This window comes from Paralichthys olivaceus, chromosome 4, assembly GCF_024713975.1.
Source record: "Paralichthys olivaceus isolate ysfri-2021 chromosome 4, ASM2471397v2, whole genome shotgun sequence".
Lineage (NCBI taxonomy): Eukaryota > Metazoa > Chordata > Actinopteri > Pleuronectiformes > Paralichthyidae > Paralichthys > Paralichthys olivaceus.
Window position 1 is genome coordinate 16,950,191 of NC_091096.1, and position 23,249 is coordinate 16,973,439.

A 23,249-nucleotide genomic window follows, 5' to 3' on the forward strand; every position below is an offset into this window, starting at 1 on the left:
TGTTTTCTATTCATGCAAATCTATTTGGTTTCTAGCAAGAGAGTAATGTGGAAATTGGAAATGGATAAATGCAACGTGACAAGGACTCGGCAGTGGATGAAGACAAATATGTGCATGTGCAGACTAAAATACACAATAATATATGCACACTAAATACACACCTACATCTTTAAACACACGCGTGCATTTACATACACTCTTGCTGCCCTTTGATGAGGATAATGTACTTCTGCTCAAGCAAATTATAAAATGAAAACAGAGCTGCACAGGAAAAACATGATTTTGAGGTTTACATAAGAACACTGGAAAGATACTCAAAAACTTTCTCTCCTTTATGTGTGTTCAACTGAATGTACTTGGTGTGTCTGCGGAGTGGTGCATGTGTGTGTGCACATGTGTTTGTGCCTGTCACTATCTGTTAGCTGGTGTTGTAGCTATGTGCCCTGCTCCAGAACAAAACAAAAATCTGCAGGTTCATTTGAGGAAAGAGTTCATCTGAGCTCTCAGGAAACTTTGAAAGAAAATATAAAGCCGTCCTGGAGGGAGGGACAGTTTCAAAGGATTATCGATAGGTATCACAGCTGCCTAAAAATATACTCTGACAGTATGTTTATACTATCAGTAATGATCATTTTAGTCTGGTTGCAGACTTTGAACCCAATTAACCCTCAGTGGTGGCATTGATAAAAAAAGGGATATTTCATTATGCAGCTTTCATTAGCTGTGTTCCTCTAAAATATCTTCTCTAATTCAGGGTATGTAGGTCAGTCTGACAATAGCCGTGACAGACAAGATACAGTTAATTTTCACTTACGTGTGTTGATCTTCTGCAGAGAGATGTGTTTCTCTAGCTGGCGTCGGAGTTTGACCTCAGCGCCGTACTTTCCCGTGGTGCCATTGTCTGCCAGGATGAAGTGGGAGTGGAGACTGTTTAGAACCGTCAACTTGCTCATCGGGTTGGACATGGTTTGGTATGGACGCACCACCTGGTCGAGAGAAGATAACATTTATTTATCAGGTAAAAACATCAGAGAAGCCAATGGCGGGCAGTTTGTGCAAAGAAAACTGTATAGATTAATAACCAGGCCAGAGAAGTCACATTAGGTATCCACCTCAGGAGCTAACGTTTATACAGAGACAGTTTTAAGCTCTGCTACGGCAACTTGAAATAGTTCTCTGTTCTTCTTCTATATGTGTTAACTTAAATACTTGCTGCAGTCTGCTGCTGTACAATGGCAAACGCAGATGTTTCCTATAGTCACTACAGGAGGTTATGGTACTACATAAGATGATTTAACAATTCTTTGGATGAAATATATTTTAAACTGTTTTACGCTGAACAGGGACAGATGTATTATTAATAACTTTGCAGTTTTAAAGTAGGCTACATTTTATGGTTAACTACCATCACAGCTGTCAACTCTTCTTCGCTTATTATCTAAAGCCATGAGCAGTTCTTCCTTAGTAGATTTAAATGACAATTTCATTCCTAGCATAAAGCACTACTCAAAATTTGCTCAGACTGGTAACAGTAGATACTCCTCCTGTCTGCTTAAACTCCTCCCCCACACCACTAGACAGAAACATAGATCCATTGTCGATCAGCGCAGAGGACCGTTAATATTTCACTATTTCTTCTTTGCTGCTGCAACAAAGTACATTTTCCTTAGTTTTACTGCAGGTTCAAGTTAGAGAATGAATCAAAGAAACACTGGGATCCATTCACAATCCATCATTTTAAACAACACATTAATTGTGCTGCTTATAGATTTGTCCTCTGAACTGGGTGAATATTCGTGCAACATTAAGTTTCTCGGAGCTTGGAGCTGGTCCACTGGGACAGTGTCTGACAATCAAAGGTAAACTCATCAGGTCATTATGCAGTTGAGACCGTTCAAGCGTAAAAAAGGAGCGTCAGCACTTAATCATCTCATTTCAGGCACCAACATTAATTGGCTCTGCTTGACTTGTGGAGCAGGACAGTGTGCAGCTCATTCTGATGAAATTTTAAGTATAACATAACATTGATTCCCGAGAATTTGAATGAGTCAGCATATGCTCCGCAGTCTCATGTGGATCCGCCAGCTGTCCGACTCACTTTGAAGGGGTGTTTATCACAGATAGGATTGGCTTACTCAGCACCCCAGTTAATAAGCTGTCAGCCGCAATTTACTGCCTCTGACAACTGTGGAGTGCACTTGATATTTGCCACATACAAACAACATGCAAACAAGTGGTACATGTGCCCACTCTGTAGCTGTTTTCATCGTGACATTATTGTTTTTTTGAGAGACTTACATCTTTGCCAACAAGATCCTCTTGATTTTCCACGATGCCCCACGGGGCGATGCCAATGGTGCAGATCTTCCCCCTTGACTTGGAGGCGTGGTCTTTCAGTGCATCACCTACATGGCGAATCACACCTGTGTGTTTACATGAGTGTGTGTAAAAACATTTGAGAGTGTGTTTGAGAGAAGGACAGAGAAATAGATAACACATCAGTTTCACCGAAATCAATACAAAGTCTAAACTCAGATAATGATACACTCTGCTGCGAAAGATAAACAGAATTTGTGCGGAGCAGAAGACACAAGCACACAAACACACGGACAGGTCGTAACTCCTAGCTTGTAGTTGTTGTCCTCAGGGGAGCAGCAGTCAGACCTGGAGACCATCTTATTCCATCTCTAGTGCTGGCATTCATTCCTTCTCCACTTCAACGATTCATTGTTCCTTCAATCTATCGATCCATTATTCATGCTTCTATCTTCCTCTTTCTTGCCTTTGCACCCATTCTGTCAGTAATTCTAACATTCTACTCCTTTCTGTATCCAAGTGTTGTCCACTCACAGCATCCAATAACAAATCATTTCTTTTTATCAGGTCCTGGTAAACATTATTGTTTTGATCTTTTTTAGTATTGATACGTTTAATCAAAGTTACTTCTCTTTTTGTGACCTGGACACAATGCAAGAATACAAACAGTGAAGTGCGATACTGAGGACAAAGTGAAACAGCATTGATTATCCACTCTCAACACCTCTGATACTGTTTGATAACTGACTCAGGATACTACTGTTACAATAAACTGGAAGATGGGAACAACCAAGCATTTACTAACCTCTCAACCTAAAACCAATATCTATAGCTTTACGTTACATAAACATAGTAGAGCTCAGGTACAGTCACAGACAGTTTTCCATATGCATGATAACTCCATACTTATGCATAATTCATGTGTTGTCAATCTGTCGGCTGATGTTTATGTTTCTGTTTACGCTATTTTCATTTCTTGTTATCTCGTTGCTCTCTGACTTTGAGAGGTGCTTTTAAGAAAACCCTGCACCTGCTGTGATTAAGATCCAGTGGACTGAGGTCCTCATAAATCCTGCTACAGGCCACTTTCATCCTGCTACCAGTCACAAGTCTCCACTGGGCTGACTCTTCTCGACTCTGTACAGGGGAAAAGCCCATTTTGCCTGAAAAGGTTTCAGATAATCATGGACACAAATTTCCTCCTCAGTCATTTCTATCATACAACTAATAAAACAACAATAACTCTGATGACTTTAGGTCATATATAGTCTTTCCTGATAAAAATATCACTTTTCAATGTGTTAATTTAAATGTGACACATTGTGATGTAGGGTTGGGCAATGTGGCCAAAATTATATGAAGATCAGTCGATATAGTATCTTTTCACTGTGCTTGCACATAAGTATAATATTGATGCATGTATTATATTGCGATTGATGAAAATTCTATTGCAATATTTTTTTTATTTTATCACCCTACCCTACTTTGTTCCATGAAAATCAAAAAGCAGTTATAGACTGACACTATTATCTCTCACTGTTTATAATAATAGAGCTACTACTTCCCCTGTGCTGACTATGAAGAGTAAGTAGAGTTAAGTGCTCATTATATATTTAAATAACCCTTTTGTGGTATTCCAGTGGTTTTTGAAACATATTTACACCCTGAGGGGCTGAATAAATGGTTATTTAATAGCTAATAATCTTTGAGGAACATTCAAATATACTCATCATTTTTTTGTCTTCAACATGAATTGGCCAATTTGTACAGAACTTTACCTGTGTTGACCCCACCAGTGAATATCCAGGCTCCTGTTGTCATGGCAGCCTTGATGAGCCCTTTGCCAAAGACCTGTTTGAGTTTGGGTTGTAATTCAAAGTTCTGCAGGCCCCCGTGGACTGAGATTAGCAGTTTGGGCAGGTCCAGCTGCCATTCCTTGGTCATCAGGTGGAGCAGCAAGTCAGGCTTGGTGTCATAAGACACTCGAACGTACTGCAAACGGTAAAGAGGTGTCAGTGATGTACAGCGGCACATCTGCTTCACCCTCAGGCACATGGTGACTTCTGTCTGCATGTGCCTGAGATAGAAACACACAAACGTGTAAATACAGACAGTAAGTCCAAACTGTACATGTTACTGTGTTACAGGAGCATTACATGTGATGGAAATCTACGATGTAAAGGTAAAGTTAAGGAAATCTGACAGAGCTGTATTAAAACCTGATGCTGAGCGTATGGCTTTCATTTTATACAAAGTATTGAACAGATGTGTAGTATAACTGCAGAACCACATGTGTTATGGAGCATCTGTTTATCATCTCATACATTTTCAGACACTCAACCTCACATGTGTCTGGATGAATAATTTAACACTGGGAATAAATCAGACCTTATTTAGCCTTAATCATGTGTGTTGTAGTATATGTGATGTGGTTGTGTAAATGTGATTTCTAGAGACAGTGACTGTGTAAACAACACTCTACTTTTGGAATGGATCGATTACAGGTACAAATGTAACTACCGCACTCGTTTGAATTGATAATTATATGTAATCATAATTATTAGAATGCTGTACTCTTTATGCTAACAGATATGATGAATTTCTTCATATGTGAGATGATGTTTAATTTGTTCTGAGTTTAATCTAAATATGAGCCAGATTGAGGACTAATACCCCTTTTACACCAAGGCACTTCAAGGACCGGTTCGGAGCCAGAACCTAATTTCGAACCAGTTCTTTGTTTCGACAGCCAAGGAATTGGCTCTTGGGACATCAACACTACTCTTGTCTAGCAGAAATAACCGCTTCAGACCAACCAAAATATTGTGACCAGCATTAAAAAAAACAAGCTTGTGCCATGTGTAGTCTGCCAAGAAGAGTGATTTTTTTTAAATAAAACTGAAAAGAGACACTGTAGTCTGTTGATGTTGTGCTTGAAGTCGGCGCTAGTGTAACTGGGAAATCAAAGACTTACATAGTGAAATGCAGGAGGTCCAGACTAAGGAAAAGCTTCTATCCAACAGCCATCAGACTGTTAAATAGGTCAAATACATACAAACACACACAAATACCCTATACCGCAACCAAACTACACACAACGTGTGTTTTGCACAGACTCAATAAGATCATAAATCTGTTTACTGTCTATTGCACTACACTGACACCAGGTTCACCTTGATGAAGAGGGGTGATAATGAGTCCTCTTTACATTCCTTTTACAATTTGAAATATGTAAGAAATGTTTAACGTGAGAAGCGAGGTTTTTTCAAGACACTGACAAAATGTGACACAGTAGATTTGTTATGGGATTCACCATGGCTTTGTTGGAGTGTCCTCCTCCCTGGAACTCGATGGTGCCGAAGGCATCGGTGGGACTGAGCTGTGTGTGCTTGCTGATGGACCACTTCTCTGACAGGCTGTCATTCTTGGCCAAACGCTCTGCCTTATCATTCTGACTGGATGAGATGCCAGGGGGCAGGCCCACATGCTGACCTATCAGACGACCACAACAGCACCTGGATGAGAGCAGAAAGTCAAAGTGGATGGGTATATTACAAATTCCTCACAGATTACAACTGGAACCCAGACAGGTCTAAGCCTCGAGCAAAGCTATTGTAGAATTGGGCAGAAAAAAGAGGGGAGGGTGAGAAAGACATTGTGTCTAACAGGGGGATGAGAGAAAAGTGTGAGAGCTGCTGTAGTCAGTGAGAGGTGGGCAAGGCTTAAATGACAGCTTGTCATTTGACTTTCATCTCTTGATTGGGAGGAGAGGAGGAGGAGAAGCATCTGTGGGGCCCTGTAATCTTATATTGGCTCTGTCTCTTTTTGTTTTCTGCTCCTCACAAACCTCCAAACCTCCAACTCCCTCCTGTCTTCTCCTCTCCTTTTCCCACTTGGCAACTCAAAGGTTAGCATTGTGACAGTTGAATTGTACAGAATCAATTGTATTATTCCTGCACAAGAACATACTTATTCAGATGTGCTGAATGCAGCTTTCAGATTCTGTATTATCACCTTACAGGATGGAGTGGGAGCCCTGGGAGGAGAGGGAGTGCTTTGATTATCACTTCATGTTTCCGTCATCTCTCATCTCTCACCAAAGGTGTCAGCACGAATGTTTTTTGACTAAAAAACGAAAAGCTGATTTGATCTTGAGGAACATCTCTTTCCCCTCCTACAGCTCATGGCTTTCAACGCTTTCCTCTGGTTATGCTAATTCTGCTTACCTAACAAAGAGCGGCATTGCCTGTGTGTGTGTGTGTGCATGTGGTGATGTGTGTCAGCACTTGAGGAATCAGATTTGACTTTGTGAGTCAGTCAGCTGTAGGAAATATTTGGATAAAGACACCATGGCAGTCACTTTGAAGAACATAAAAATTGAGTTAAGGTTTTTTATATTCTTGAAATGCACTAAAATCATGTTTTAGCGTAATGACCCGAAGCACCAGATTAATCCTGAAACATCACTTAAGATGTGTCCGGAAGTATCAGGAAGATAATTGCAAAAATGTATATCTCTTGAGTAGATTAGAAAACTCCTGAAGGCTCTATCTTGAGAGCTGCTAAGATTAATAATCCTTTAAAATGATGTGGAATATTTTACTGACTTAGAACTGGTTTGACCCTGTATTTCACAAATGTCAATAAGCATTCACAGGGTTTTAAATGTGTAATGTAAGTGTTTTGACTCATTCGTGTAGAGCTGGGGTAGTCGACTGAAATTCAGAGAGGTCCAGAGAGAGAACATTTCCTCAGGCAAAGGTCTAGAACATCATAATGTCTAACTAGCATTATGATTTAGTGCAATATTTGAAACATTAGATGTATCAATGCTTATGTGTTGTCAACAACTGTCAAATCAAAGAAAGTATAATGCAATAATAGTTTTACAATATTTACTGTCTTGTGTGAACAGCTTTAAGAGCACACCATGTGAGGGCACTTTTCTTACTTCTCTCTCTCACTGATTGTCAGAATGCTCATTGGAATTCCCTGATTTGATTGGCATCATGTGAGATTATTTATCAAGGCATGAGGTTGGCCTGTGAGTGTCCTTTGCCACTACACCTCTGTTATTGAGGCTGGGAAGCTCAGAGTATGATGGAAACGCTCTGTCAAAATTTGACAATTCTAAGTGATCTGTCATTTACAAGTTCAGATCTGGATAGGACGCCATCTGGGTACAGATTAGGACCCCGACCTGCCTATCACCAACCTTTTGAAGCATCTACCTGTGATGCAAACAGAAGCCATTGTGATGGTGTTTTCTCTGAGGCCTGTACTAAAAGGTTTGTAGTTAAACAGTGTTCTTTATCGGGTGTATGTGTGGTGGACTATCACACCAGCTAACTTAATAAATCCTAAATATATAGACTTCTTTACTACAAAAAACTCTAGTGTAATTTACATTGTGATTTACATATTTATGCAAAATAATTTGATAGAAATGGAAATCCTTATTGTCACAAATTATTTTTTGCCTAGAAATCAGAGCACTTACATATGTAAAAACAGTAGTTCCTCTACCATTGGCAAAAATACATTAGATAAGAAAGTACATTAAATAAGAGTGTGTAGTAGTAAACTTTTGAGGTAATGCTTAAACAGTAAAAACTCAGTTGCACACTCTTTTCATTTACACACATTCTTACTCACCTATGGGGGTCTTTGGCGCTCACTATGATATGAACACATTCTCTCTTGCTGAATGCTCTTTCTATCCACGATTTCTGTGCCTGCAGAAATGAAGACAGAAGAAGGCAGTCAGTCTTTGTCAGATAATGGAGCTCTAACCTGAGCAGTGCTTCACTGTGGGCTTCACCTGTGAAAGGAAATGTTTTCTTGTCCTTCAGGAAATAAGAAGAGTTGTGTTTAGCAGCGATGTGTTGTGTAAAAAAAGGCAGTCCGAGACACTTATCTATCTCCAAGCAACAGTCCAGATTTGGAGGACTGCAAACAGCTTAGAGATGTAAGAAAAACTCAGCAAAAAGGAAAAGTCAGCAATTTAACACCCCCCTCAAAAATCACAGCACTTTGGAAATGACATACACACACAGACACACACCAGATGCAGAGTCCCTCACACATAATTCAAACACTGAAGACACTCTGACAGAAATGCTTTGTTACTCAGTGACTCCAGCCCAAACTGGGGGAGATGAAGAGCTGGGAAAGAGAAAGCGGATGTTAAATGCACTGAGGCATTAAATTATGTCCGTGTTCCACTCCTTAGATACTCATATGTGCAGCCAGCTGAGTGAGTGTGTGTGTATTGCTATATGTGCATTTTGTTCTCATATGGTATATAGTATGAAAAGACTTCCTCAACATAATGGAGGTAGGGTGCAAGTGCGAGACCTTGATTGCTCTGCAGTCGCATCAGCTGCAGGTCTGAGTGACAGAGCGACTGACTGGAGCCAATTATCCTGCTACAGATACAACCAGGAAGACACTGCTGAGCCACTGAACAAGCCTGAGATACGCACGCAGCACATGTTTAGACGTCTCCACACATTCATATATTCACAAATCCATAATATTTAAAGGAGGATCCAACGGCACACAAGGTGATTTACTGTTTGCAGCAGAACCCTCTCAGACTCTGTGGGCTTTATCAGTGACCATGGTGTTGTGCCAGCACTGGGGCGTCTCTCAGAGAATTTACACTGATCTGTAAGTAATAATGTTGCATTTTAACAATAGATAAGAAGTAAGCTTGCTGATAGGTACCATGTAATGTCACAATGTGAAATACTACAACTATATTTTCTTTGGCATTTACTGACATTTGCTTTACTTCCATAACACTAACAGAACACAATGTTTTTTTAAGTGAGCCTGCCTGTTTGTGCGTCTGTTTTCTATCTCAGAGAGATTATCTTTACTTTATACACATCTCATATATATGACTATATAGAGTAAATTGTATTATACTTTTAAAATAGTGTAGGACCTTAATAGTGTTGGTAGTATAAGTGATTATGCCAGAAGGCAGAGAAGCTTACAGTTTAAGATACATTTTATTTTTATTTCTCAATTTTCTCCTTCACTGAGGAAGTGAGAGTCAGAGTATATTACAGGGCCAAAAAAAGGAATAGGTTAATACTTTAAAGAAATGGAAGTACAGGGCTGCAAAGTACCTTTTAAATTTCACTTACTGCATCGTTCAGAGGATGAGATACACAATAACAACTGCAGCTACTACTTTGAAATCTAGATTTACGTTTATAGGCAACCAAAATCCTGCGAACAGACTGAGTAAACACTTTGCCTAGTTGACTCATAGCGTGATCAGCAGTCAAATAGGATAAAAATAAAATAACAGCTATACTTTCACTTGAAAAACATCACAGCTGACTGTTAGATCTAACTGTTTTTAGACAGCCATGATTTTTCCAGGTTTGTTTTATTTGTCCTGCTCATCTAACCTAATGCCTAACGCCCTGAATCCAGCTGTATCAAGCTTCCCTCTGCTGCCATCTGACAAGGTCCGACTTGTTTCATCTGCTGTCATGGTTATAAATCAGACCTAAGAGCCAAACAAACAGTATGTAATAAATATCTTTCAGTGTCTTTTCCTTTCTGTAATGATTAACTGTAAAAATAATTAATACAGTGAAAATCAGTTATGTGTTGCATTTAAATTTTCAGTTTCTCTGATTATTAGAAAATTATCCTCGACCATTTAAATGAACAACTTTGGACTCAGCTCTTTGTGGTTCAAAGGTTGCACTTCCTGTGTTGACGCCGCCATTCTAGGAAGTGGAGTTTGTCTGTGAGAGGTTTCGTGGCGACAGTTCGCAACACCAGAGGTCCAGAATAAAGCCGAATGTCACAGCGGGACGTTCACATACAACCAGGAAGACACACAGGCCAGACTCCCAAACCCGGAGCAACAGGAACACAACAGCAGTGCAAACAAAAGAACAGAGCGTTTTTTTTACTGCTTTTCATTCTGGGAGAGCTGCCCCGGCTCTTCTCCCAGCCAGCAGAGCTGAAAGCTGCTTGTACAGGGCTTTCCCCTCCGCCACAGCTACAACAACACGCCCCATCCGCCTGACTGGCCCTGTCACACCACAGCACGCCAAAACCCATGCACCCCATCTGGCCAGAAACAGGCTGAGCCTGCACACGGGCACACTTACCCTAACACCAGACTTTCCACGATTAACCATTACTCTGGGGGGCTGGGGGGCTGCTTTTAGAGATCACCCTGGCCACGATGACTCAGCAGGCCACAACAACGCCGCCAGCCCCATTCTTTCTATGACATGCTAAAACGGTGTATTCATCCGCCGGCTCATCCTTGCGGAAACTAGTTCCATTCAGTGGCAGCAGCAGCAATGGTTTTCGGAGTTGATTAGTATTGACAAGGCTGAAGGTAAAATAAAAAAAGTCGTTCTGCCCTACAGCAGCCAATGCAAAGATTTCTTTTCGCTTTGTAACCCCATCTCTTGCTCTACCCTCTTTCAGTCTTGACCTTCCATCTTTTTGTTCACACATTATATTCACATTTTCTCACTCTCTCTTTCATCTCTTTCTCCCACTCTTCCTCTCACGCTCACTAGTGTTGCTTATGAGATTTGACATGGTATGATGAGATGGCACATGGCCTGCACTCCATTGTGTAATTAAGATTTATAACCGGGGGCACACACATAGTCCAATGTTTTGCAAAAGACTTGGTGCGTTTGATTCAGTGTGTGTGTGTGTGTGTGTGTGTGTGTGTGTGTGTGTGTGTGTGTGTGTGCATGCGTGCGTGCGTGCGTGTAAATAGTGACTGTGCAGCAAGTGAGCAGCATCTGACAGCCTGTTAGGGGTCTTGACTCCATTACACTCAAACCTCCACCACCCTCCTCTCCATGTTCCCCTCTCGTACTATTGTATCTCCTCTTTGTTATTGGCAGTGGCAGGGAGCGGAATTGAGAACCATATGTAATCAAAAGCCTAATCTCTTTGCTGTCTCGCATTTTCATTCTTCTAAATCTCTTTTCCTTTTAACAAACATGAATGAGTCAGCTTTTATACAGGCATATATGTGATCATATAGGCAGCCTGTAGCACTGTAGATGCAGCGTATTTGAACTCTTATTAAGAACTGAAGCATGAAACGAGTAATAAACACAACTGTCGCAAAACACAAATACTCTCCTTTTGTTTGATGTCCAAAAACGTGCTTAAAGCCAGATCATCAAACAGCTGCTTTCTATTTTTTTGTCTGACATTATAACATAACATAGAGAGCTTTTAATTAAAAGTTATTATTAAAATGTTTTAATTTCGGTAGAAGGTGATCACATACACGATGAAATAAGTTAGTCTGAGGTTAGACCATATTGTTTGGATGTGTGTGTGAAAAGATACAAACGTTGAACATTAAGAGAGCTCTTTTTCAATCTGGGCTGCAAATAACAGAACAGGAAGTACTTTAGGAGTGTTATTTCCTGTACTTCCAATTATTTATCGCTAGCTGAAAGAAATAGATGAAATAAAACTGACATAAACACTGAAAATATTATTTTAAAAACCAGAGAGACAAGTTAAATCATCTATCATCATGGAAATAGATTTCCACGACATTTTTTAACAGATTTTTATAAGTACAGCTATTTCTACCAATTAAACACAAACAGGTAAATCAAAGGTAAATCTGTGGTGAAAAGGTTTTTTGACTCACCTGCGCTTTGTGATGAGCTGCATGGTTGAGGTGTTAGATGTTATGATCCTATCTACAAAATAGAAAGTACTAAATGAACCTGATCAGAGCAAAACTGATCAGGCCACCTCTAAGTCCACAGGCAACTGCTCTATTCTGGGACTATTAGAACTACTGGAATGTGAGAGAGAGAGAGAGAGAGTGTGTGTGTATGTGTGTGTGTGTGTGTGTGTGTGTGTGTGTACGCGCATGTTCATGGTGCTACAGATACACACTATAGGCAAACCCTGAAACCCTGCTCCACTAGTCTTTACGTATCTCTGAGTATCCTTCCTGTTCCCCAATCCAAATATGTACTCTATCTATATATATGTAGAAATCTCATGACATTACTATTTAACAATTTATACCATAACAGTCTAAGCTCTCCAAAATAATCAAAAGTATGAAGCCTTTCCCAGAAAACAGTCTACTTAGAGAATTAACTGCTTTCTTCTTCACCTATTCTAGCTTTAAATTAACATCTGACTTTGTGAGTGTATGCGTGTATGGCTAGGTAGCTGTGTGTGAGTGTGTGTGTCAGAGAGCGATAGCGAGGGAGAGAGAGTGTCATCTCTCTCAGCCACATTTCTGTCACAGACCGAAACCGAAGAGGGAGCCTGAATGGCAAGAGTGCCTATTATGTGGAGCAACATGACATTCGTCGAGCCTGCACCATCCTTATTTAGTTCCAAATGACACACACACACTAACACACACACACACACACACACACACACATACACATATACACACACACACACACACACACACACACACACATCTGTGTAAGCTTTTGCCTTTTCACTTGCAGGATTCCTCCATTATTGTAGGGTAGTTTCCAATCTGTTTTCATCAAGGGGATTAACGGACCTGTAGATAATAAAGACCAGGTTTAATTAGCAGGAGCAGTGGGGGAAACTGGGGACGTAAAACTGTAATCTCAAATAAATTAAGTATAATGATATACATCCAGGAAAAACACAGGAAGGAAATGTACTTTCCAAAAAGCTGTAATCCTACTTAATGTAAAACACACACACAGGCACCGAGAACATAATGTGAGTGCAAGTGAAATGATCAGAAACAGCATTGTTGCCCTAGATCTGGTTTAAATTAAAGATTAATGTATTCAATGTCATGACTGACTCTGCTTGGAGGAGTGCACCTGAGTCCACACAGTTCAGATGCTGCAGGCCACCAGAGGCAGGTGTGTCAGAATGTGCATTAAGTATCACAAACCACACACACACACACACACACAAACCACACACACACACACACACACACACACACACACACACACACACACACACACACACACACACACACAGGGAGGAAGAGGTATGGCAAGGTCATAATCTTCAACTTACTCAGTGGCTTGTTGCCAAAAGGGGACACATGTTAACACACACACACCCTGTGTTGTTTGTGTGTAAGTGCCCCAAAGATATGGAGCTGCAGAGATCATACACAGAAACTTCTCAGTCTCTCTCAGTTGCTCTCTCTTCCTCTTTCGTGGTTGAAAATACAACTTTTGGCCCTAATTCCAAGAGAATGGACAGTCAGCTAGGGAGAGAGAGGGAGAGAGTGCTGCGAGCCATAAACAGCTGTTTCTGTGATGTTCATACCTCGCTCCCAGAGAGCGAGAGAGAGCGAAGAAGTGTAGAAACATTTCTTTTAACTGTGTTGTACTGTGAACCAGGCATATGTAGAAGATGCAGCTGACATTATTTAGCACACTGCTCAAAAAATGAACACTTAAATCACACATCAGATCTTGATGTACGAATTATTCAAGTTGAAAATCTTATGTGCATTCTATAATTTGTTGAGAACAAAAAGATGATAGAAGAACTGTCAATGGAAAGCAAAATAATTAACCCATTGAGGCCTAGATTCAAAATCATACAGCCAGCACATGCGTTTGTGCTATTTTGTTTCTCTGTGAAAATAATGATTGGTCAACATTTTCACCATTATTGAAAATGTCAGTGTTGCGATATTTGCAAATATCCAAAAACCTGTTGATAATGAGATTTTTAATCATACGTATGTTTCTCAATCTTTCCAGAATCAAGACTTTTCTTTAGGCCTTGCATCTCTACCCCAGCCTTGGAAGCCGATGGCTGGTTGGTTAGTGTAAAAGGCACAAAACTGATCATAAACAAGAAACTGCATAAAAAGACAAATGAGAAACAGATTTCCAACGCGCTGAAAATATCGGCATCTTCCTCTGGCTTTTGTATGACATCTACTGTCTGTAAAAAAAAGGATTTTGTTAGCATAGTTGGCGTGCATTAACTCAGAGGGATACCTTGGCTTGTTTACGATATTAAGTGAACATCGCTGCTAACCTTAACGTCCAGCCAAATGCCATCGAAAAATCTGGAGTTCAGTAAAACATTGTTTGATTGTCAATATGGAAAAAATTTACAAATCATCTACTTCAGGACCCCAGAAATTCAGAGCAGGCATAGACTGAAGTGCACTTAGTTGAAATAAATTCCGCTCAGCCATTTCAGCTTCCATATCAATCACACTCATCTACCTGATGTCATTGTGACTGTCTCTCTCTCTCTGTTTATCCCTCCTCTGTCCTTTGTCTTTCTCTTCAAGTCCATTTGTAACCTTATACACCAGTCAGAAGCAAACCATGCACACAATATGACGACACAGATGGGAGGTATTATACACAATGACCTTCAAAGATAGCCTTTCTATGGCAAGTCATTACCTTGGTAAACAGCACTCAACTGTGACTCGATGGCTGATCGAGGCCCACAAAGGCCATCGCCATCTCATAAGATCCATGTGCTTACCTACGCTTAGGGTGAGGTCATCGTCTCTAAATTCAATGACGTCAAGAGGAGGAACAAAGTGAAATAGTATTCACTAATCTGAACACAAATGCGAACCTGGGTTTATCTTCATGGAGGGTGATCGGTATGTTAACTACAACCTCCTTCTTACACACACAAAATTAGTTTTCCACTTGTTTTAGTATTTTGCCGCTTAGGAGAGATTTAAAGTTTGAACCCAAAAAGGCAATTGAGTTACAGAGCTGTTTTACGGGGCCTATAACAAGTATATGTGTGTACTCAGGGGGCACTTTCACTCTATTTGTCAGCAGCCAAGGTCCAAAACAAAAAGCAACTGACTATAAACTGGGGGCTCTTTGCTGGTCGCTCAACAAAGTCTGTGCCTAAAGCAATATTTTCCAGAAGCTCTTCTCAGGTAGACCAGAGAAAGGTTGAAAAGGAGAAAACCACTTCTCAACCGCTCAATTGTGCTAAGATGTAAAATGTAAAATAAAATAAAAAATGGAAAATTAAGTGCAGGTTGAGTAGGAATCCTCGCAGGAGAATCCTCGCAGGAGAATCCTCGCAGGAGAATCCTCGCAGTCTAGCTTTTCCATCTATATTCCCTCAGTCTGATGCCACAAGTGGAGGACAGTGACAAATTGGTCAACACACAAGATAACCCACTCCAAATACCCAGAAGTCAAAATTCTCATATTTCCAGTGAAAGAAAGAATCATGAATTCATAAACACAAGATTTAGAGGGGACTTGTGCCTCCTGAGGCAATTGCCCACAATTGCATCATGCACACTATGTCTCCCAATAAGACCATGCCATGTAACATTCAAAGAAAAAATAGCTTAGAAAATACCAAATGTTAATAAGCACTAAAGACACAGGGAACATTTATTTAAATCCTGTAATTTGTTAAGTGCCAGTGGGATTCTTTGTTTAAATCTAACACAATGCACAATTTCACCCAGTGCAAATGACAGCACTGAATAACAAGGCTGCCAACGCTTTTCTTCAGTGTTTAACTGCATGTATTTTATCATCCACCGGTTTAAAACTGGCAAACTAAGCACTTTACACTTAAAAGATTGGCTCTTATTTTTCTCCTTAGTGGTTGCTTTCAAAGGAATCCATGCAGCTGATTTAAGGAGGCACAGCTTACATTAATATTTGAACAGATTTACAGATATAACAGACGCTTGACAGATTTAGTTTCAGTATTTGAGCGTAAAATGCTATTAATCTGCTCTCACACTTAGCCCAGCCTTTCCATGCTGCAGAACACAAACTTCCAGTTTTACATCCTGTAACTCAGTGATCTACAGTATAATTATCCACAACGTCAAAGACCACGTCAGTGACTAGTTATCTGTGACTGATTCTTCAACTCAGCAACCTTGAGGAGACCTTCACTGAAATGATCTGAGATGGGATGTCTGTGATCCTGAAGGGAGACTTTACGGCAGGTTGCACTCAGGTTTATGGACTGACTTAAATGTGATTTATAGATTTATCTACAGCTATGTAGTGTCCTATAAGACAGAAGAGTGCAGATGAAATAAACACTTTAAAGTAACATTTCTTTTTTATTCCGCTGTGTGTGCTGTGTTTGATATATATTCAATTTAGTTGAAAACCCATATACCCCACAGACGACCTTAAATCTCCCTCCTGATATGTTATAAATAATATACAGTATTTCATATGTTAATGGTTTTCAGTAAACAGACTATATATAGTCATATTTTGTACATATTATATTATACAAAGTGCACTTTGCTGGTGTGACACATAGTCTTGGCAAGTAACTTTACATCAACTGGCTCTGTGAAAAGGATAAATAAAGACTTTCAGACATCCTGCAGTGAAGTTGCGTGATAGCGGTGGATAGAAACGAAAAAGAAAAGTGTGTCTGTGTGATAGATAATTACCAAGGAAATAAGAAAATGATTTTCAAAAAGTGACACACACAGCGTCTCATTTATCACATTTATTTTGGGATGCACAAATCTGATCCAGGGAAATGATACTGTTGCAGATAGCAACCTTATTATTATAGGCCTTGTGGGTATCTACCAAATGTATCCAATCTCCATAAAATGAAAATAAACTTCCATCGTCCAAGTCAATATAAAATTCAGAGTTTTAACAATCAGTTACATTCATGCAGTTGTGCCAGACTGAATTCTAACAATCTCCTGCCTCATTGAACCTCACATTAAAATCCCAATAAGATCCACACCTGAGGTGTATACACTTATGGTCTGTAGTTATAAAGCGATTTTCTAGTCTTGATGACCACTCAAAGCTCTTTGCCGCAGTTTTTCCATCCACCCACACACATTCATACAGTGCATCTATGTGGACCACTTTCTCTATCACAAAAAATGCATACACTGTTGGGGATCGAACCACAAACCTTCTTGTAAAAGGACAACTCACTCTAACTCCTGAGCCACAGCCGCTCTTAAAAGAAAGCACTGGTATGTAATCGGTACAGTTTGGGTCAGTGTATCCTGAGCTGTGGTTTGCTGAATTGTGATGCAAATGTATACATTTTTTATGATAATGTATGCCAGACATCTATAAAAACAATAAATAAATGCAAAGACACAAGTAAACAAGAAATGTAGTTCATCACATTACATTGAACATAATAATTCTTGTTTCACAGCAGCTGAATCACCTCACAATATAGCAAACAACATCAAATGCAAAATTCATGAGGGGAAGAATTGTTTATGTTTTCAAAATGCGCTTGTGCATGCATCTATTTTCTTCTTGACTGGACTGTGTGCTGTTTGTCACTGCAACGCGTTTACTTGTGTACTTGTGCGCATGTGCAGGTGTTTTGAATGCGCGAGAGTAATGAGAGAATGCTTGCTTGTTTTAGCCCCCGTCGTTTTCAATCCACCTCCTGAGGCCAGAATAAGCAGCTCTCTTTCCCACAGGCCTCTGCTAAGCCTAGCTGAGCATCTGGCCATGCAGGCTCTAATCAACACTGGCATGGCCATTCTCTCTGTGACAGAGAGGGAAAGGGGGAGACAAGTTCACAGTTTGGGGAGGGGTTGGAGAGGGGGGGTGAAGGCGAAAGGAGACGAGGAGGGAAGGGGGTAGATAGAGTGTGGGGAAGATGGAGGCAGAGGTATGCGGTGGGAGAGATAAGAAGTGATGAAGAGGTGAAGGTGGGTGCTGTGATTCAGATGAGGAGACAGAGGCAAGATGTGACATGAATTGTGTTGTATCGTGGTTTGGATGGGAGACATGAGGGTGATGCCAAGTCAGAGTAAGGGAGGAGAGAGAAGGGTGCAAGAATGACAGTAACTCTCAGAGACAGATTAAGTGGACATTACTGGAGAGGTGAAAAAGAAGAAAAGGAAGAAGAACCTAGTTGCTGTCAATCAGGAGCAAATTAGGATTTTTTTTTAAAGCGACAGTAAAAGAAAATGAATTGAGGCGAAAAAGTTGTATTCAAAAATAAGTCGAAAAAGAAATAAACTGATAGAGAGGAGAGAGGAGCTGTATCTAGATGTCAAGGTGAGGGCGAATGAGTGTGGAACCTCACATTAGAAGAAAATAGTGCCGGTTGTAAACCTGCCTGTTTGCTTGGCCTGTGGTGACACTGGTTGTAGCCGTCTTAACGAAACTGTAAAAGTGACCTGCAGTAATTGAGCCAGGACAAGTAAAGAGCCCTGAAGCTGCACCACGGCTGCTGCAAAAATGAGCTGTTTGCCTGTTTATTTAAAGTTCAGTGTAGCATCAAAAATCAGCATCAAAATCAGTTGTCGTGAACGAGCTGCTGTCGTGATCAATTAAGTCACTAACACTGATTGACAGCCAGACGCCCTTGTTGTCCTCTTATAATTAACATATTACGTACCAAATGTGTCTCTGCACCACCTTGGGACAGAGATTTGTGGACGTAGTTGATAGATAAGAAGCCAGCAGAGAAGAGGAGTGATGGAAGAGAGAGACGCCATTTACACCTGGCTTTAATGTCTTGTATTCAGAGTGAATCTAAATATGATTTTAAACCTGATTACATTTACACCTGGTGCTATTATGTCTCCATTGTCCACATCGAGATCTGATCACGCCACATCCTTCTCTTTGCACAGGTCTAAAAAGTCCACCAGACTCCAAATGTGATAAGAGTGAGTGACAAAGAGTGACAGAGATGGACCAGGGGAGTAACCAACCAATGAACTGCAGTCAGTCTGACGATCACACAGCGGTTTAAGTTAACCACGGGTTGATGGACACCTGTCAAGTGGTGTGTAAGTGATGTTGGACATTGTAACAGTCAGGAGCCAGTAGAGAGAAAGAAATAAGAAAAAGAGAAGATGTGTTTAGCTTTGTTTCAGTGGTGATGATGTTGGGTAGTTGTGTTAAGACTAAGCTTTGATGTTATATTGTGTTGTCGTGTTGCATCATGGCGTGTGTTCTCTGTTGTGTCATATTGATTTCCTTTGCCACTGTGTTTTGTCATGTTGAGCTCAATTTAGTAATATGTGTTATGTGCAATCCACATCCTTACATTCAAACTATGGGTTCAATTTGTTCCTAATTCAGTCATTCACAGAGTTTCCACACGTTCAATTGAAGATTTTTAAAGACCTTTTCAAGAGCTCAATAAATGAAATTCAACACTTATGTCAGATATGACTGATCTGAAGGAATTACACCTCCCTATTATTGAAGATAAGCTGAAGTAGCCTTTAGAATAACCTTGTGCGTCCAGCACTTCTCACACATACGTTGGGATCTATAAAAACCAAACTTGATAAGAAAAATGTGTGCACTTTTATGCAAATTTTAACCCATGGGTTGAACATTTTGGAGAAAGGAGAGTGGCGATGCAGACGTGAGGAGGTGAACTGAAGCCAGATTATTGATCCACCTCATTATTAGCATTAAAACCAACAGCGTTACATAAGTGTTCCATAAGAACCTTCAATTGAAAAAGATGTAAAACAACTGAAAGGTGGATGAAACAACTTAAACTTAAACCAAGTGATTTATAGTTTTTAATAATATCTTCTATAACACTGCACCTGTAACACCAAGTACGAAATGCAAATCGTTGCATGTTGCGTGGAGGTGTCTGTGCTGTCAGCTGCACCGAGCACACACGGTGTGCAGAGCTCACTGGAGACCATTTACAAAAAATAAATAAACTGTGTTCCACTTTAAACTTCATTTTCCAAATGATGTCCCAAAGTGGAGGTTAGGATTCCACTTATGTGTGAAATAATCACTCCAATTGCTGTGAACATAAATACTGCTGTGTGTAATGCTGCATGATGGATGCACTGGCACTGAGAGAGGAGCAACATATAGAAGGATTAGTAGGAAATGAGGTGTTTCCATTTCCTGGCCCTTGATGACGACCGAATCATCAGCTGATAAGATATGATAGAGCTGTGATCTTGGATTGAGTCACCGGAAACGAACCGTCGCAGTGCAAACACAAGTACTCACAATTCTGGAATAATTAGCCGCCAGGTCTGTGTGTGATATGATTAACTCTGTATAATCTTTAAGCACCTTTCGGGAATAAAATGTTTCTTGTTAACTTTAAGAGTTTGGGGATATCACAGCTGACTCTGAATTTAATAATCCCTTTAAATCCGACCTGTTTTTTTATTTCAGGCACGATCCTCGTTGTACTCACTCTCACTCACTGCAGCATCAACAAGTTACCATTGTATTTTTTTGTAAATTATATCACTGCTGTTGCCACCAAACGGTCTGTCATTCTTCAGCGTCACCTCACTAACACACATCTTGATGTTGTCAGACAGTTGTGTTTCTTCTCGTGGCTTCATGCCATGATTCAGCATCGTAACCGATTCATGAGGTGCTTTCATTGACCATTTAAGGTTGAATGTGGGCCTGTAGAGGGCAGACTTCAAGGCAGATCCATATACGCAAGTTTACGTAATGTATTTTAGACTTTTTAAATTTCAGATTGTTGGACTTATTGGACCCGTCTGACACATTATGTTGTGGTGGGCATCACAGCAAAATTAATTCCTAATAATCTATGAGTCTGAAGTAAATCAGCCTCGACCCGCCTATGTGTGACAGAAAACTTAAACTGTACTTGCGAGCAGTAGTGATGGTTTTACTGACAAGAAAGGATTTAACCGCCTCTTGTGACTGCCAGACATCTCGACTTTAAACAGCCAATGCAACTCACAGTACTTTCGACAGTAGGCAAGAGAAAATATTCAACTTTTATAAATGACATTCAAGACTATTAAGACATTTGAAGGTCTTTTAGAGGAAAATAATTAGATTCCTTTTATGAGTTAAGACCTGCAGACATCCTGTATTGAAATGGCTGCTTCGTAAAATCATTTTTTATTAAGCTCCTAGAAATATGTAGATCTGAAAGCTGTTATTTCACTGAGTCGACTAACAGCAACATGTACGTCTTTGTCAGTGTCATCCAACCTTGTCTCCATTTACAATAGCTGTTTTTCGCAGATGTAGACAGCTCGCTAATTGAAAAGGAAGCGAAGGTCGCCATTCTCCATCTTGCATGCCAAGCTCCAACTGGTGGCAACAGCTGTCAGCGATCACACCACCGGACACCGGACTCATTTGTGAGCCACTGAATTAATGTGGGACCCAACTGGCTTTGTCAGGCATTGTAGATTTACAAAACATTTGATTCAGATCTTTCCTTCCTCTGTCTTCTTTTTATCGCCACAGGCTCTATACAGGCTTCTGCTGTTTCACAAAATGATGTGGTGTTAACCAAACCACTGGCAATATAATTTGAGCGCTGTGCATGTGATGGCCGTTATCGTGAAGCGCCACATGGAGCCAAAACAAGAGCTACACTGTGCTGTGTTATGTGCGTGCAGCGAACCAATGCTATCGTGTGTTGTTATGCAATTGCAGGTGCTGGTGGTTCAGGTGTAAGGCTGTGAAATAGCATCTCGTGTATCTGATATATATTGGGGCCAATAGAGTCTAAATGTGTGTGGAAACAACAGAATAGGAGAAGAAAGAGGACAAGTATCCGATGTCAGGGATCAGCAGCAGATGTTCACGACCACCAGCAGAAGTTAGGGACACGTCAGTCGTGTACCTGTCAGAGACAGCTAAACAGCTTTTACCGGTTTTAACCTTGGCTTTGTTCATTTCCTTATTTAGCAGTGTTCCATCAATTATATCAATTTTATCTTTCTGATAAAAACATAAGAGCTCTCTAAATTGGTGTGTGCAGTGCTATTTGCCGCAAGCTCTCTTGTGATGTTGTGTGCTTGTGCTACAACAAGCTATTCCAAATGCATGTTATGATCTATAATGTACCTGTCAATCAGAATCTATTGTTATTTCCATTTTCTAGATATTGTAGTCTGTACAAAGAGCTGGATCTCATTATCTTTGTAATCTGCTTATTCAAGAGTAAAATAAAATTTGAAATTCATACAGACTCACATTGACTGACTTTGACCCTGTCTGTTCTCTTTCACCACTTCTGACCTCGTCCTGAAGTTCTCTCTTTGTCTTGCCTCTTTCAATTAATGACAGATGTATTTCTAGTGTCAAGTCCTCATGGCCAATGATTCATTTTTTTGGCACAGACTTACAGAGTCTGATCTGAAAGACCACTTTCTGAAATCTCTAAAACTTCCCGGCAGGATCTGCAGTCATCAACAGCTGTTTGAGAACTGATGGTGCAGAGTTTTGTGCTCAACTGCTAAATAAATGGAGGAGAAATGACTTCTTTGTAAGAGCAGAGGGACTGTGTCTAATCCTCCAAGAAAAAAAAAAAACATTTCATTATTTCCTCCATTCATTGTGTCATTTCTGTAACACAAGTGGAATATCAATGTCAATATTTTTTCAACAGAAGTTCTGTTTATGGTTTCTGAGCTGAGCGGCTAAATCCATTTGTCATCATCATCACACAGGCACACACACTGTGGTCATACAAGATGTACAGCACCCACACACAGACACAAACACACACCATTAGTCTCTTATTCTCTCTGTCTCTCCCTGTTGTTTCCAGCACAGCGGGAACAGCTGACGAGTTTCCTCTTCTGGCGGGCCATCAGTATTAATTCACCACACACACATACAAAATACGCACACACATAAAAAAAAAGCCTCTACCAAAGCCATAGCATCCTCAGTCCTTATTATTACATCGACATAAATTCAACCCTCTGTCGTATTAGATTCAAATCATTAAGCCTGTATTGAATTATATCTCTCTGGTCGTCTGCCTCTCCCTGGAACCTTATTTTCGATCAATAAGCAGTTTGGCTGCTTGGTAAACTCAATCTGACTCTCACAATTGAGGGAGGTAGAGAGAGCGAATCCCCAGATAGGAAGACAGGATGGGAGGTAGGGAGAGGAAGGAAGTCACAGCCCGTCCCCTCCGGCCAAAATGCGTAGGAC

At 40.3% G+C, this 23,249-nt stretch overlaps 1 protein-coding gene across 10 annotated transcripts in view; it reads right to left on the reverse strand.

Moving 5' to 3' along the window:
• trpm3 (transient receptor potential cation channel, subfamily M, member 3) overlaps positions 1-23,249 on the reverse strand; it is a 137,838-nt gene that overhangs the window by 54,837 nt on the left and 59,752 nt on the right. For 9 of the 10 annotated variants that reach the window (XM_020093874.2, XM_069523943.1, XM_069523945.1 and 6 more), the window contains 5 exons: positions 7,972-8,051; positions 5,630-5,831; positions 4,095-4,308; positions 2,299-2,423; positions 815-986 (listed from right to left, as the gene is read on the reverse strand). In XM_020093874.2, the coding sequence (XP_019949433.1) occupies positions 815-986; positions 2,299-2,423; positions 4,095-4,308; positions 5,630-5,831; positions 7,972-8,051 (793 nt within the window). Of the gene's footprint in view, positions 1-814; positions 987-2,298; positions 2,424-4,094; positions 4,309-5,629; positions 5,832-7,971; positions 8,052-10,460; positions 10,506-23,249 lie in introns of those variants that run through there. The other variant, XM_069523946.1, reaches the window with a different exon arrangement.